This window comes from Homalodisca vitripennis, chromosome 2 (assembly GCF_021130785.1).
Source record: "Homalodisca vitripennis isolate AUS2020 chromosome 2, UT_GWSS_2.1, whole genome shotgun sequence".
Taxonomy (NCBI): Eukaryota; Metazoa; Arthropoda; class Insecta; order Hemiptera; family Cicadellidae; genus Homalodisca; species Homalodisca vitripennis.
The window spans coordinates 107,349,292-107,367,601 of record NC_060208.1 but is presented as its reverse complement, the minus strand read 5'-3'; the positions used below and the strand labels follow the sequence as shown (position 1 = coordinate 107,367,601).

The 18,310-nt window shown below is 34.7% G+C and overlaps 1 protein-coding gene across 1 annotated transcript in view; it reads left to right on the top strand.

Moving 5' to 3' along the window:
* Positions 1 to 16,909, top strand: part of LOC124354530 (DNA topoisomerase 3-alpha) — a 57,599-nt gene extending 40,690 nt beyond the window's left edge. The window contains exons 20-23 of the mRNA XM_046805057.1: positions 7,086 to 7,122; positions 10,292 to 10,518; positions 16,020 to 16,082; positions 16,642 to 16,909. Of these exons, the coding sequence (XP_046661013.1) occupies positions 7,086 to 7,122; positions 10,292 to 10,518; positions 16,020 to 16,082; positions 16,642 to 16,676 (362 nt within the window). The 3' untranslated portion in view covers positions 16,677 to 16,909. The remainder of the gene's footprint in view (positions 1 to 7,085; positions 7,123 to 10,291; positions 10,519 to 16,019; positions 16,083 to 16,641) is intronic.
* The last annotated feature ends 1,401 nt before the right edge of the window (positions 16,910 to 18,310 follow it).

Here is an 18,310-nt window from a genome sequence, read left to right as displayed (position 1 = left end):
AATTAAGCTTTCTATAGTCCAGGACCATTCTGGACTTACCATTTGGCTTAGGGACCAGGAAAGCGGGACTGGCATAACCTGAGCAAGAAGGTTCGATAACTCCATTCTCTAGAAGTTCATTAATGATGCTCCTCAGCATTTCCATTTTAGGTGGAGCAAGTTTGTAGGGGTGAGAACGAACCGGGCGGGTATCAGTGAGGCGAATCTCGTACTCAAGAAGCTTCGTAACACCCAGTTTTGGTGTGAGTACTTCTGGGAAGCGGCAACAAATGCCCCTTATAGTCTCAGCCTGCTCCACGGTCAGATGCCCCAACGGATCAGGAATGGAAACCCTATCTCCCTCCGCTTCGACTGCGGCAGCCCCATGAGAATATTCATCCGAAAAAGGTATTGACACCCGCCGAGAAAAGCGAAAGAAACACCGGCCATTGCCCAAGTCCAAAATCATGCCAGTCCTCCAAATAAAATCAGCCCCCAAGATAAAAGGAAAACACAACTCCCCTGCCACCAAAAACCGCCACACCCAAGAAAAATGGTGGATTTTGATTTTAAACTGGACTTCATGAGTGATGGGCAAAGGAGAGCGAGACGCTGTCCAGCAAATTAAAGAACTAGGTTCAACCTGTCGGATGAGACCAGAGGCTGACAACTCCTGGAAAAAACGCAAGGATATCAGGCTGCGTGCTGAACCAGAATCCACAAGGGCCTTCCGGTTCACATCTCCGACAAGGACATCTACACATGGGCAAACCGAGCAACCCGCTCTCACACCCAATGCAGCCAAGGAAGCAATGGTCTCCTTATTGGTGGATACCTTACAAGATTTGACTTTATTACCCCTGTTCTTCACCCTAGCAGACATCACGCTACCAGACATATTTAGTCCGGCAACTATATTATTACTAACAATATTAGGTTTTCTTGCCGAAGTGACGGAGTTAACAAGGAGTCCAGTTCCAGGTCCCGGAAGATTAACAAGTCAGGAGGAACCAAAACTCCCACGTGCCCGAGGACAATCCCGCCTCAAGTGACCCCTCTGGTTACAACCAAAACAAGTTGGGGGTTGCCCACGCGGGAGTTGCACCCCCTGCCCTGACCCTGCTGAAACCCGAACCTTTCCAGGAGGTTCACTGGGCAGATGTCCCATCAATCTCTCCCTTAGGAAATCCGCATCCTGGACTCCTCTGGATGCAATGCAGAGACGGTCTAGATCCGCCCAAGACGTGGGTCTTGTGCAGAAAACCAAACGACAACGGTCCTCCAGGTTGATTCCCTCCAGAATAATGTCCACCAGTTGCCTTTCGCTTAAGTCAAGACGTAGTATTTGGGCCACCCCTCGTATCTCGCCGACAAATTGACTAAGCGTCTCTCCGGGTGCCTGTGGGCGATAAATACGTTCAACTCGCAAACGCTCCATGACACGACCAGGTATAAAATATTCAATAACTTGAGCATGAAACTCATCAAAAGGTGCTCTTCGCTTGAGACAGTCAAGTAGGCGGTCACTTAGTGGTCTCAAGCAAAAGGGGGCTAAAATTTCCATAAGTACCAAATCGGTCATTCCAGGAAACTCCTGAATTTTGAAAGCTTCCTGAAGAAAAGCAAGGAGGTGATTTAACTCCAATCCATCGGCCTTGGGCATGCTCTGAAGTATAGGTGAGAGTGGGTGGGACAACTTGGCAAAGGCTGAACTAAATAGACCTGAGACATCATGGCCATCAACAACCGTCCCACAACCTACATGATCCATGAACACAGGATGTACCGAAGACTTTGAACCTCCAATTGCAGCAGAAATGGCAGAGGATACCAATTCCGAATCTCGGCACCCTGGAGCAACACCCTGAGGACCTGCAGCTCCTCCAAGCTCAGCAATACGAGAATCCGAAATTGACAGAGTAGGAGGCTCCTGAAAGGAGGCCCCTCTCTCTCTGACGGACCTAACCTCACCTAGACTCTCCAGGGCTGACTGTAGTTTTTCAGAAGTAGTAATGGCCCATGCACCAATATCAGCGGTGAGTCCAGGAGCCTTATTAAGCAGTTGCACCCTGGCGCACCAGTGAATAATCTGGGAGCCCAAACGAGCCTTGGCCGACCCAGTTAAAGGCAGTGACCCATTATCAATGTCATCCTCTAATTCTTCCATCCTAGTCTTGCAGCTAGCTAATTCATCTTCCAAACAAAATGATTCCTGCCATGTCCTCTCTAAGTTCAAACAGGCCCTGAGCTGAGCTCTCAACCCCTTTACGTCCTCCCGAGCCTGCTGCCCCCTAGACACGACCTCAAAAACCAGCTCCGGCTTCCGGAGATACTCAGGCACCAAAGAGACGGCCATATCAACTTCAAGACAAACAAAATCTAACTTACTAAACTTAAGTAGTCTCAACTCAAAAGGCAACCAACTGACGAGGCTCAATAAGAGTACCCAGCTCCTACTTCCCTGAGGCAAAAAAAAACCCAGTAAAACCCCGCACAAATACAATACTATAAAACACGGAATAACTAACACACAAAACTCAACATTACATGCTCCCAGCCCGGGAAACCGCTTAGCAAGCCATAACCACGCTCTGCTACCATCTGAGCCACACCCCGCTTCCGCTCGCCCGTACCAAGCTAGCTTAACAAAGAACGTGCTCCCATTGGAGCGGAGCGGGGCCCGACTCACGGAGAGAGAGCAAGGAAAGGCAAAGAAAGAACGTGGATGGCCAGCCATAGTGAAAATATATATATATATTTGAGAAGAAAAAAAACAAGGGGACAAACGCAGACAAAACTACCCAGAAAGGTTGCCTACTCAGGTGCACCTGGAGAACAAAACTATAAGTGGTCAACCCAGACCCTGTCATGCTAGGTAAACATTTCAACAAAGTAAAAGTGTATAAACAAGTTTCAGAAGCCCTGGGTACATGAAAACAATTCAAAAGAATAAAAGTTAAGAATTAAGAGTGAAAAAAAAGAAAATAGTAAAAAAAAAATTAGAAGGTAAAACTATTATAACACAGGTCAACGAAAAATTTTTTTGTGAAAACTTTTTTTTTACTTTAATAGCTGATTTTTATAGATTTTTATGTGCTGAATCCAAATCTGGCCTTAGTTTTTTTGTATCACCCATAGTTTTTTCTGCAATTTGGGTTTTTATGTAGTATACATTTTTATGTAGTTTCTTATGTAGTATAAATACGGTATATGGTGAAATTAATGAAACACTATGTTACATCATAATTATGAATATATTAATACAATAGGTTACTTGAAAGAGTTATACATGTGGTATAATACAGGTTCCATTAGTCATCTGGGATTGGTTTGTATTTTCTTTCCCTCTTTTCTTTGAAACTTCTTGTGTAGCTTTTTCTACGATGAGTCGCCTGCTGAACTTCTCTGTGAAGTGACCAACAGTAGTCCCCCATCATGTTAGTGTTCCAGCGGCCCTGATAGAGTTTTTCCATCAGTTTTAATGTCCTGGTGGAAAACGCTCTCCTTGCTCCTCACTTACATCGCCCAAGTTTTCCGGGAAGTAATCAAGATGACTGTTCAGGAAGTGAACTTTCAGGCTCATCAAACATCCTAACTTTTTAAAGTTCTTTAACATGTTAGCAACAATAGCAAACATATTCTGGATCTTTTTTATTCCCCAAGAACTTGGTAACCACTTGCTTGAATGACACCCATGCTTCTTTCTCATTTGAGGTCATTGTCGATTCAAAGTTAAGGTCTAACATCATTTTTCTAATGTCTGGTCCCGACAAAGACGCCTTCTTTCAGTTTAGCTTCTGAAAGGTGTGGAAACTTTAGGCAGAGATACATAAAACATGGCCCATCTTTAGGCAAAGCCTTGACAAACTGTTTCATGAGGCCTAACTTTATGTGAAGAGGTGGTAGGAGCACTTTTTTTGGATCTACGAGGTTTTTGCGAAGAATGTTCTTTTCACCTGGTTTTAAAGATTCCCTAGCAGGGCCAGTTCTTTTTGCACCAATGTTGATCTCTAGCCCTACTGTCCCATTCACACAAGAAACATGGAAACTTGGTAAAACCACCTTGTTGACCAAGTAGCATACATGTTACTTTTAAATCAACCACATATCATCCAACCATGATCACAATAGCCTATTTTATTCAGCACTATTTCTAGGTTTTCATAGCTTTCTTTCATGTGTACAGAATGACCAACAGGTATAGATGCGTACTGGTTTCCATTGTGTAATAAAACAGCCTTTAAACTTCTTTTGGATGAGTCAATGAACAGGCCTCCAGTCTTCCTTTTTGTACTCAACACCAAATTCATTCATCAGACCTGGAATGTCTGTACAGTACACCAAATCACCATCTTGTTCAAAAAACTTTGAAAATTGTTGCTCTCTCCTCTTCTATACACATAAATGCTGGTTCCAGCACCCAACAAGTTCTTTTCTTTTAGTCTAGAGCCAAGCAATTCAGCTTTTTCTTTAGTTAAGCCTAGATCCCTAACCAAGTCATTAAGTTCAATCTGAGTAAACAACTTAGGCTCTACATTTTCTGTAATACTACGAAATTCTTCATCATCTTGTTCATCTAACTCAGATTCTACATCATAAGATGGTTCAGTTTGAATGGAATCCCCAAATCATCTGGAGGTTCAGGACCGGCAAATCTTGACCGTGTTTCACTGGTCGGATGGCAGACATAAGGTTAGGGTAGCTTATTACCTTCTTATTTTTTGAGTTGTGACCAGTTACATCAACACTGCAAAAGTAACAATCATCAGAAATGATTTCTTGGCTCTCTCCATATCATAGGAACAGCAAATTTGAAGGATTTTTTTTCTCCTTTTTTTGACCATTTTCTTAAATCTTCAACACATACATAACATACCTTATGCGGCGCCCAATATTTATCCTGATCTCCAAGTAAGGTTCCAAAGTATGATCGATAAACCTTTTTCACAAAGTCCGCAATGTTTCTTTGGTGTTTTTTAATCACAGAACTCACCACAAATATAACAAAAACTGTCACAACAGAGTTTTTACAACCGCGGTTAGACATTGTGTTGAGCACGTGTACAAAAACCGTGAAAGTGAGGTTAGATTGACAGTAAACAAACATCAGCTGTTAACGTTCAAATGGAATCTACCTTTTTTGATCTTTTAGTGTGTTTCAGCAGTGCTACCAACACAATTTAAGTCCATTACCTCTACTTTTTTGATTATATTTAAACTCTGTAGAAATCGCTTAGTTAAAAAAATGTTACTTCAAAAATGGTGAAGAAATTGTGGGTGATACAGCTTTTTAAGCATCATATTTGGATTCAGCGACCTAAAAAACATTAGAAATAAGGTATTTTTTAGTAAAAAAAGTTTTTTCATCTTTGGCCTGTGTAATTAATAAATATACAGGAAATTACATGTTAAAGTTATAATTAACTGCTGTGACATAAGTAATAGTACAGTACAAAACAAAAGGTAAGTCTAGAAAACCTTTGGTTTAAAAAAACAAAAGAAACTCATATAACCAAGTACAAAAAAATTAAGATAAGGTCAGAATTTCAACTTTAAAGACTAACAGTAAGTAAAAGCAAGCACAAAAGGAGTTGGAACCTTTAGTAAAAGTAGCAGGGACATCTGGGTCAAGCAGAGAGAGCTTAATATAAACATTTGGTGGTACATAAAAAAAAATAATAACCATAATACAAGACAACTACCAAGGAAACTAAAATTATGGAAAAACTTATAAAATACACTATGTAGAGTTAATTCCTGAACCGAATTAGCTGAAACTTTCTGAAAAGCAGGGGAAAGGCTCCCTGCAGCTATAATAAGGTAAATCCCCCCTGAAAATTTAGGGAAACAAAAGATAGCCTAAGAAACCCTTTGATCTAGGCTTATATTAAACTCTAGGCCTATCTAGGCTAAAAACTTAAACTTAGAAACAGGGTGAAAACAGTTTGCCTAGAGTTGACAGAATAAAAGTTAAATCCGGAAAACATAAATCCCAATTTAAATTCCCCCAAAATAAAAGTTAGCCTAAGAAACAAAAACAATGGGAAAAGTTAAAGTTGCCAGTTTCAAGGGTGAGTAAAAAAACAATTTAGCGGCCTCCTAAGGCTGGGAGAAAAGGAGACAAGTTACTAAATAACACATAACTAATAAATACAAAACTAGAATCCCCAGAACCTATAACTTAAATTCAGAACCACACGCTTATTGAGGTTAACCTGCTAAACGAACAAATATAAGTAAAATATAAATAGAGAACAGTTACTCACTCGTCAGTTGACACAGCCGTGTTTAGCCAGACATTTGGGGCAGAACAAAACCCAAAACTAAATAAAAGGGTAAAAACAAAATAAACTTCACTAGTAACGGTCTGAACAGAAGTGAAAGTCGCTACTCTCTCGATCCAGTCGCAGACGACACCAAAGCCTCGAAGAGTCAACGAGAGCAAACACCAACAACAAAATAAAACACTATAACAAAAAAGAGTCGGGAAAACCGAAAGGGGCACGAGAATTTGACCCGGCTCATTACAAACATGTGGGATCACTTGTAGAGACTTCGTACTATAAATTTTCTGTACAAATTCATAGAAAATGTTTGGAGTTTCCATTATGGCAGATTTCACACATAACCACCTTTGACTTCATGGAGGTTTAGAGAGTGTTCTCTATAAATGCTGTACATTTTCTGCAAGTTTTTCAGGAAGAAATAATGAGCTTCTAGGTCTGATGTAATAAATTTCATAAAATAAACAACTTTGATCTCAGACATGCTTAGAGAATTTCTGCTGTACATTCTCCGTGAGTGTTCTCCAAAGCTTCTGGGTCTGATGTAGCAAATTTTATGAAATGACCTGAGGGACACTGGGTTTTTTACTATACGTTTTCTGCAGGAAATAATGAGCTTGTACGTATGACGTAAATTTTGTTAAATTATCAATTTTGACCTCAGGCATGCTTAGAGATTTTCTGTTATACAGTCTCTGCAAATTTTCTCAGAGGAGAGCATAAGCTTGGGGGTTTTAACCCAGTGTAACTCAGTGACATAAACAATAACTAACTTACGTACTATAACTGTATGACACTTTGGTAATAATTTGTTTATTTCAGATGATGTTTGCTGCACATGCGGTATTCCTGCAAGAAAGTAAGTAAACATTATTTGTTAGATATTTGTTGCATTTAAAAATAAATAAATACAAGGTATTTTTTATGAAAGTACTGCTTTGAATTTCCAGTGCTATAGTTCATGTTCTGTGCTTGCACATTGTCTACTTATGTCTTTTGGCAAACCACTGACAACATTATGGCATTAATTGATCATGTTTAAATTATGCGTATTTAAAAAGTCTCTGACAATCTAACCAAGGGTAAAATAGGCTTTTTTATTTTTTTATCACTGAAGATGTGAAAGCACTTGATATTTACTGTCACAATTGTGAAGTGTAGAGACAAAACATTATGACTGATAAAATGGAGCACCAATGGGTAATAACTTTAAAATATGGTTAAAAGAATTTTCATGATAAAAACAGAGTGGGCAACCTTCATTGATCACTCACAATTTGGTGCAGTAAGTGAAAATGAACAGATATTTCAAAAATTCTTTGTTATCAGAAGAGTTTCAAGTAGTGTTTTCTATGTCGTTTTTACTGAACGTTTGAGCCATAAAAAAAATCATTCTACTGCATTACAATGCCCTTTCACATGCTGTAAAATGAATTCAAGATCTTATCACAACATTTGGCTTAGAACAGTTTAAAAGTGTATAAGCATTTTAAAAGTCAAAGCTGCAATGGCAACAATAGCGTCAAAACGATCATGTGGCAGTCACTGTTAAAACAGGTGGCAAACTTCTATCATGATGGTATTAATAGGATGTTGTTTGGTTGGATAAGTGACATAATATTGGTATAATTTATCTAGAAAAGCAGACAAGTGTGTGATTTCGTAGAAAAATAAAATTTTTACAAAAAGTTTGTTTCTTTATACTTAAAATGGTACTTACCCTAATCAATCATGCCTCATATTTATTCCTCTGTCCTTTTAAATTTGAAAATGCCTGTAGACTGAGAGATGAAACTTATAAGTAAATATTTTACTGGAATAAGAAAAGCAAGTAGAGGTCTGATGAGAAATATTGTGCTGTGGAGATTGATTTTGCAGTTAGTGGATGTTTTCCTCTGAACATTGCAGATTCTGCTCAGGGTGAGGGTTAACATGCTTACTTGACTTGTTGTCTCTTTGTATGGATGGATTTGATTGAGTATCATCTATATAGCAGATATCAAAGTTGTTCTTCCCTCTTTTATTCAAGTTCACTCCATCTCCATCTCCTGACGTCTTTTCTTGAAAAAGGCTTATGTTAACCAGCTGAAGATTATTTAGTTCATGTGATAAACCGTTGTAAAAACTATTTAGATCCATAATGTTCTCATTGATTTTTTGGCAAAGAGAAAATATCTTAATAGTATACGAGTTAATAATATCTTTGGACAACAAAGTTGCTGCAGAGTCAACTGAAGAGTGTTGTAAACCATATAAACTTGATTCTTATATCCGTCGTTATCACCTACCATTATGACCAGGCATTCTGCAATTGATTGTTTTAAAATATCATTCCTCAATTCTGTTACTCCAACATTTGGTTTTGCAGTACCGACAACCTTGTTTTCCTTCATTATTATTGCTACATTATGACTATGATTTTCACAAGTAATTGCCATATTTCCATTTTTATTCTGATTAGGCATTGCCTTTATACTACTTCATTGAAAGGCTTGGGTGTGATGCTAGGTCCTGATTTTATTTAGTAATAGTATTTGTGGACTAATTGTACCTTTCAGCTCATTCATTACTATAACTGTTTTAGGAAACTCTGAATTTTTATCTTGAAGCTTTTCAAATGCAGCAGTAAAACCATTCTCCACATGCAAATCATATACTGAGTAATGTAATGCGTTTTAGGTTTATGTGACTGTTTTTTTAGGTTTTGTTATAACTTTAGCTATGATCGTTCTGTGTAAAAGTTGAGGAAATGTTTACAAGAGAAATGTTAACAACTCAAAATCAACTTTCTGAAAATTATGTTTGATATTTAGATAATTTTCCAATAAGGTTTCTGTAATCAACTGTCAGCTCTATATAAAATACTTGTAAATCAGCCCGTTTGTCTTGTGGTTGGACAGTTCTGATTTATAGTCATTAATTTGGTCATTTAGTGTCTTAATTAGTTCATCCCTTTGCTTTAAGTTTTATCTCATTTTAAATTTTGTTTTATCCCTTAATAGTTTAAATCTTAATTCACTCTTTAGTACATAATTTTCATTTAGCAGTTTTAATATTTTCTTGTCCTTTACAATAAGTTAATTTTTCTCCTTTGCCATTAGGGAAATTGCATTTTATTTTTCACATTCTACTATTTTTATATATTTGACTACATTATTTTTATCTGTTTCGCTTTTATGAAATGCCTACAGTAAATTTGTGAGTTTTTTTTAAATGTGTCTAAAAATCTCTAGAGTATAAGCAGTTCTCTACATGATTATCTTTATTGTACATAGGTTATGACTCAGATTTGTTGCTATATAAGACCTTTCTTTGAACCTGTACTATTGCCCCATAGAGTAATTCCATATCTTAAGTGTGAATGAAAAAAGAATGCAAAGTGAGCTAATATTAACATGTTAAAAGTTACTAAGTTGCTAATTTATGTAAAAAAATATCACTCTTAATCAATTTTACATAATTTCTGAATGTGTCAATGCCAGTTTATTCTTACCATTATGGTATATACCTAATAATTTTATTGGTTTTTCGATTTTTGCAAATTGTATTATTTAAAAAAAAATGATTTTTCTGTATTATTATTTACTGCTGAACTATTTTAAACCAGTATTTTAAAACAGTATTCAAAGACTGGATTTTTTTATTGGTTGATAAGGTCCTTAAGATTTTTATGTTAGTTTAGAATGTAGTGTCGTCTGTATATAAGACTAATGGACAAGGAATATTAAAAGTAAAATCATGAAATGCTATTACAAATAAGAAGGGGGGCCAAGGACAGACTCTTGAGATACCCCAACACTTCCATTTATAAAACTAGATACATTTAGCCCCTAAACAACTGATACTGATACTTTCCATCTCCAAGGAAGAAATTTACCAATGCAAGCTCATTGTTCTTAACCCTGTAATAAAACAGTTTACTTTATCATGAGAAATACACTCAAATGCTTTTGTGAGATCTTTACATTTTAAGCAATTTATTACTTTCCACTCATTTTTAACCCAACTGTGAATGTTACTGTTAACAGGCTAAAGGTGATGAAGGAGTCAGTGAACAAGGGGAGGTTTTTCTTCTCCTGCTCCAAGCCTCAAGAGGATCGTTGCAATTTTTTCCAGTGGGCAGATGATGAAGGGGGAGGAGGGGGAGAGAGTAGTAGTAGGGGAAGTGGAAGAGGGAGAGGAGTAGGGAGGGGGTCACAAGGTCCTTCTCAGTTCAGAGCGAGGCCGTATGACTCGGATCATAACTCTAATAGAGGTAGGGTAATTTAGTTTAGCCTGTCATTAATTTTACAATCTAAGTTAAATAGTATTGTTTTTAATTCTAAAAATTAAAAAAATCATTAATTTTTTAATATTTACTTTTTACAAAAGGTGACTGTTTTTATTTTTTTATATTACAAAACATGTCTATCCTTTAATATAAAACATAAGATTTTAAACATTTTTACCATATCTATTGTATATAAAAGTACTTTATAAAATTGGATGAGGTACTATAGACAAAAAATAGTTATTAAAAATGTAAATACCATACTGTTTCCTCCAAATTTTATGTGTAACATCAAAAAAAGTTTCAACACATCCTAAGAATAAAGCCATAAACATGTATAAATTTTTATGAAGCACAGAAATAGTTAAGATTATATGTGCTTAACCGAGTAGAGAGGGACCCCTAATATTTTAAAATGATTGTTTATTGTCCTAATTTATTTAGCGTATTACATACTGAACACGTACACATCTATTTTATATTCAAAACTAATCTACCTTATGCAGTTTTAAAAGTAACCGTATGCATGTTCAATTTTGTGCAGAGAGTTCAATATCTAAGGTTTTGCTAATAACCAGTTCGTAATATTCATATATTACCACATAAAGGTTTGAAATTTGAGATGGTTCTATTATTGCTTTTGCTTGCCAAAACCAGTTGTTAACAATCAAGCCTGTTTACAGACCTGTCTAAATAATGCCTACACTGCCAAAATAAAACTCCAATGAGTCATCAGTTTAATTAACACCATGATTTAAACATGTATACCAACAAAAAAATTTGTGGGAACCAATACCTGAAAATTAGGGATAGCTGATTCTGTACTTTTTTCAATAAAGAAAATATAACCAAACTTTCAGTTTTGAAGGGTTCAAAAATGTGCATTAAGCTTTAATACAATTGAAGACCTGAAAAATTTACAATGCCAGAATATACAAAGCCGATAAAGCAGTATTCAGAATCATAAAAAAAGACAAAATGAAATACAGGCAGATGGAGAAGGAAAGGGGTGACAAGGAAATGCAGAATAATCATCCATACTTTGGCCACGGCTATTATAATATGAGTAATTACTAAGATTTGTATCATGTACTATATGAGTCTTCTTTAAACACAATTTTCCAAAAAACTATTAGGTTTTAACTTTAGGTACGTGTTGCTCAGTAAGTTTTGAAGCTACAGCTTTGGAATTTTTAACATAGTAAAGCAAATTGTGAGTAAGATGATACAGCACGTAAAAGTTTGAAAGGGCAGTTTGTGGGTATACATTTTTACAAAAACACGGTAAAAAATTACACATTCATAAACTATATTCACAAAGTTATTTTGTCACAACCAAATGAATAGCAAACAAGATGTAAAAAACCAAATTTAAAGACAAATCTGTAACACAACAATCTTCCACCTACAGTATCACATCCGTCAATAACAGTTTCATAACCAAAATAATAAAAGCCCTCTCCAATTAAACCAATCACCGCCAACATCCCAATTGACAAATTCAGCTGTGGCCAACTACCCAGCCTACCCAAAGCACCTACATTAATAAAGCAAGAAACATAAATTATAATACTGTTCCAAATCCATACACATGCAAGGAAAAACATGGAACTAGATTTATGTTAAGGTAGGTGTCAGGTCCCTCTTGATATTTCTGGGACCTTGAGTTGTCCTTTCTGTTTCAGAAAAAGAGCTAACTACTTTAGGTTACAGTTTTAAAGTCTGTATTTCTTTAGCTAGTCATGCTACATCTAAAGATTTGAGCATCTCCAAATTGGTTTTTGTATAAGATTATTTAGCACTGGCATCAAAACTACAAAAACTAGATATTGTATCACAAACTGGAGTCTCATTATTGTTTTGAATTGTGTTGTTTTTGAATTATTTTTGTTATTCTTTGATTATTAAGTTTTACTATTTCAGTTCTGACAACCACTACAGGCAGCCTTCAGGCCATTGTAGATGTAGTGTTTTTATGTATGTAACATGCTATATTTGGGTTCAAAATAAAACACTTTGCCATTCATTCATTCACTAGAGTATTGTCATTTCTTAATTTTTCATTCTCAGAACACTGCTGTACTGTAAATGGTGGCTTTGGTTTTCATATTTGACTTGCATGATACTGAGACATTACACAACATACATAGATACATAGTATTTTCATAATAACTCCACATGCAAGGATCATTTTGACTTACCCTCATGTACAACACAGGGCTTGGTTAAAAGTGTAATAGCTCAAATTGTAAGAGAACTAAAATAACAAACAAGAAAACACAATATATATACAGGGTGTACATTATGTCTGGAAACACCCAAATATATCCTTTAATAATTTTAAATATAAATTTGAAACCTCTTACAATCGTGATAGAGATTGGGCATCTACTTTTTGGAACAATGTTTTGTTATGTCACACCAACGGGGGACGTCCTGCCGAGGGTATCGTGAATATTCTTAATGGAAGCCTATACCTTGTGATACATAATTTTAAAGGTAATAGCTTACTGAATTGAATGCCACAAACCGCATCTCAAGGGAATTATTCTATCAGAAAATAGAGCATTTTTAGTATTGAAAATTTACTGATGTTCAACAATGTAATTTTAACATGGTTCTTGCCACAAAATGTGTTACACTAATTTTTTAGCATTTTTTTAAATGTTCAATTAAATAAAACAAAAATTTCATTTTAAGCTGGTTCTATTAGCACAAATTTGCCAGTTTTTATTACAGTACAATTATGGAAATACTTATGTTATATTGATTTCTTATTACAAATAAAAAAATAATGTATGCTGTTAGAAAAGTCTTTACAACAAACGTTTTACCTGCATTTGGTGTCAAAGCAATTGTTCGAACTGTGTTCCTTCTACGGTTTGACAATGAGCCAATCTTGTGTAAAATGATTCGACAGAGTTGCCTAACATTTCTTCAGTTATCAAAGCAATCTCCTCTATAATCCTGTTTCTTAGGTCTTCCAAATTATGAGGCTTTCTTCTATAAACATTGGATTTTAAATGACCCCATAGGAAATAATCGATTGGTGACAAAATCCGGAGATCTTGGAGGCCATTCGATTTCCCCTCTTCGGCCAATCCATTTATGAGGAAACCTTAAATCCAAATACTCTCTTACCTGTCTCCCATAATGGGGTGGAGCACCATCCTGCTGAAACCATACATTATCAAAGTATTCTCCTGATGCAATTTGAATAGCTGGGATTATTTCATTTTGGAGCATATTGTAGTAAAGTTCGGCATTTAAAATTTCCATTGATGAAAAAGGGTCCAACAATTTTTGTTACCCTAAAATTCCACACCATACGTTCAGTTTTTGTGGTTGCTGTGAATGGGACTCAGTAAATCCAATGTGGGTTTTTCACTAGCCCAGTAACGGCAATTGTGCCTGTTAACATTGCCATTTAGGAAAAAAGTTTGCCTCATCAGAAAATAGTATGTTGGTCAGAAAATCTCTATTGTCATCACATTTGCGCATCACAAGTTCACAAAACTCAAACTCTTCTGTCGTAATCATCCTCACCTAACTGTTGGACTTAAATGAACTTTAAATGGTTTGTATTTATTAATTTTCAAAATCTTACTCACAGACATAGGGTGCATATCATGTTGCTGTGCAGCTTTTCTGAGCGATGTATGTGGGTCTTCAATAAATGTTTGCAAAACATCTAGTGCATGTTCTTCATCTGTTGCAGATTGTATCCTACCCGACTTTGGCCGATTACGTACACTCCCTGTCATTTCAAAACGCTCAATAGTTTTTGATATTGTTGAAACACTTATGGGATTCCTTTCTGGGAAAGTGTCATTAAACAAATTACAAACTTTCCCGATAAGATCTTTGACGATCGCCATATCCTCGCATCATCAACAGAGTAATTCGTTCTCTTTCAGACAATTCCATTAAAATGCCAAATAAAAACTGAACTACTGTAATTAGATAACTTGTTGACAGCAATGCTTCAGAGACACTGATTAACTCGACAGGAATGATATGACCTTTGTCCATTTGTAATTCCCCAAGCTTAGACCTGTCTAGTGAAAGCTCCATGCTCAACAAAACTGAAACCTGTAGACCAGATGATTAATAACACAATAATGTTTCTCATAGGCTAGTGACCTTTGTCTCTTTAAACCTTCCTGCTGACTGGAAAACACCAAGTACAGATTCATAAGTAATCAGAGGGAGAAAGTGACTCATAAGTTTTATTCATTGTAATAAAAACTGGTAAATTTGTACTAATGAAACCAGCTTAAAAATAAATTGTTTATTTTATTTTAATTGAACATTTAAAAAATGCTAAAAAATTAGTGTAACACATTTTGTGGCAAGAACCATGTTAAAATTACATTGTTGAACATCAGTAAATTTTCAATACTAAAAATGCTCTCTATTTTCTGATAGAATAATTCCTTTGAGATGCGGTTTGTGGCATTCAATTCAGTAAGCTATTACCTTTAAAAATTATGTATCACAAGGTATAGGCTTCCATTAAGAATATTCACGATACCCTCGGCAGGACGTCCCCCGTTGGTGTGACATAACAAAACATTGTTCCAAAAAGTAGATGGCCAATCTCTATCACGATTGTAAGAGGTTTCAAATTTATATTTAAATTATTAAAGGATATATTTGGGTGTTTCCAGACATAATATACACCCTGTATATATATATATATATATATATATATATATATATATATATATATATATATATATATATATGCTATTTTAATTTAATACCAATGATTAGAATACTATTGTGATACTACAATACAAGACAGTATTATGAGTACAAGGAAGAACCTTACCAGTTGTAAACTAAAACTGAATGACAGGAACTTATCTTAGGTCAGGACGAGAAACGAGTATTGTCTCTCAGATTTGTCAAATATTGAAATATGATCTCACTACTCAACACAAAATTGCACAGGAATCGTCCTATCAGTCACCCATAGAACGCTGACATGTTTGTTGCCCAGCCCAGACCATGAGGAAGTAATGGAAACAACAAAAAGAACTGAGCACTCAAAAATCTTGAGCTGGAGAAATATATGTAAGATCAATGGACCAAAGGCTGTGACTATCAGACGTATGAACAAATCTGATCTCTGTGTTCTTGTGTACATCCAAAAAGAAGGGGCATATTAATACCAATGACCTAATTGTGTAAAAGTAATTTAAGTGTATGTTTGTTATTTTTCTAATTATTATGAACTTTGTATAAATTAACTATATTATAGATAACTTATCCTTTATGGGACACTTACATACTTTAGAAACATTTCTGTTGTTACCTCAATACTCTTAATTATAATCCTATTTTTCAAAAATTTGGATAATTTCTTTGATCTCTGTTGTTTTGGGAAATATTCCATAACTTCAACATTTCGTGATATCCATAGTTTATCACAACAAAGTGTTCCATTACGTTTTTGGTTTTGATGATGATTATTCATTCAGGAGGAAGGAAGCGGGGTGGAGCCACTGGAAAACAGAGGAACTGCGGACTGTGTGGCCAACCTGGTGAGTTAACTTTATATTCACTCAAAAATAGCAAGCTGCTTTTAAAAGAGTTAAATATTAGGTTATATCTGGTTTTAAATTTATAGACAATTTACAGTTTATTAGTTTGAAATTTAAAACAAATACTTCATTGATTGTATGTCTTTTGTAACATAGAAAATGTTGTATTCCTTTATCTAGTGATACTACAATAGAAAATATCATATGTCAAATTTTCAATTGAATAATTTTCCACAAGAAACTGAAAATGTCAGAGATTTAAAAAGGAATAAACTACAAATAGCACTAAAAAACAACATTAAATTAATATGAACTTGAAAATTTATAATATTTTATTGATTGATATTAAACAAGCATTACCGTTTGTACATAAATTAGATTTGAAAAATTGAGACAAGCTAATAAGTAAGTATAAAATATCACAAATGAGTTTTACTTAAAACGCATTTTACTTTTAAAAAGGCATTAGTTGATCTCATACTACATAAAATAAGAATAGTAAAATTAAACTTACAAACATTTATGAATAGTAAGAAAATATAACTGTTTTATGATTCAGGTCATACAAGAAAGTCATGCCCGTACACCAGCTGATGAACTTCACAAATAATGTATATATTTAAGATTAGCAGTAAATAATAAGACTGGTCTTTAAACCAAGCAATGTGAAATTGTATATATTAGATAATAATTTATAGATTTGTTAGTAATAAGTAAATTTTTACCTTGTTTTAAATATGCTGTATTTTCCATGAGAAAATTATTTAGGCAAAAATGTAAACATTTGTTAAAACTGTTATAAAGAAATAATAAACAATACAACCGAATTGTTACTTGGCCATTTTCCTTTAACACAGACGATTTTCTGCGGGGACATCACAGGCTTAACTTTTATATAAGGTATAGTACTCAATGGCCTTTGAAGATATTCCCAATATAATTTCTATGCAACATTAAATGATTACTTTTGTGTGAATAGTTCAAAACACTTCTGTAGCACGACCTATCTTAGTTCAGGGGGAGGAATCCTAAAGCCAGGAAACCTATCTAACAACAGATGCAGATGGTTGGACTCAAAGAGAAAGAATTCCAAGTTAAACAAAACATTTCCCCTCTCAACAGCTTTTAACATGGTGCTAAAAAACATTTAACATTTACACAATTATAAACTAAAAGATAGTAAGATAAGATAATAAACTTAGATTATTTATAATTAGAATTATATTTAAAACTGTAACTCGTCATTTGTATATATGTATAGTACATTAGTGTGTAAACTGTGTAAATATATACAAGTTTAACTTACATGGTTTTATTGATTTTTGTCTTTTCCATATCAGTGTCCATAATTAAGCATACATAATAAATAAGTACTACCTTGTCTGCAGAACCCTCCAAAAAGGACCAAAATTCTAAACCAAACAAAACGTCTAGTGATTACATGTCATGCCTCAAGTTTAATGATTTTTCTGTTTGTACTTATTTTAGTAGGTCACACACAACTGGTGGAGGTGTGCTTGGAAAAAACTCAATGCTAAGGAAATATTGATTCCAGCTGTTCAATTACTTATCGAAGAAAAAATATTTGAGTGTTGAATAGCAAAAATTAGAACAAAACATCTAAAATTTGCATTTGCTTGCATATATAGAAGACCTCAACAATGTTTTGATAGGTTCTTGGATAAGTTCAAAGAGTTTCTCAATATTATAATATTGAGAAACTCTTCTTCTTCTTTATAAAGAATAAGTTTATGTATATAGTAATAGCAAGGGATTTTAATATAGATGTACTAACAGATAGTAAACTACGTTGAAGATTTTCCAATATTCTCCAAATGCACGGTCTGAAGTACTTTGTCAATTTTCCAACAAGAGTAACTGCTACGTCAGTTACAGCAATTGATAAGTTTATTACAAACATTACAGATGAAAAGTAGAAAATTAATGGAATAATCACAGTAATATCAGATCATGATGCTCAAATATTAGAAATCTTTGATGTTCAAGATCAATGTTGCAAGCAAGAAAGTAAAATAAAAAAACAAATTGAAAATTTTAGTAAACTTAATTTAAATTTATTTATTAGAGACTAATTTAAAGAAACATGGGAGAAGGTTTTTGTAGCTAATGTAGAAAAATAAATATGACATTTTTCATTCTATATTTATGTACTATTTTAACAAACACTTTTCTACAATTTGGATGTTACATAAAGAAACAGATGAAAA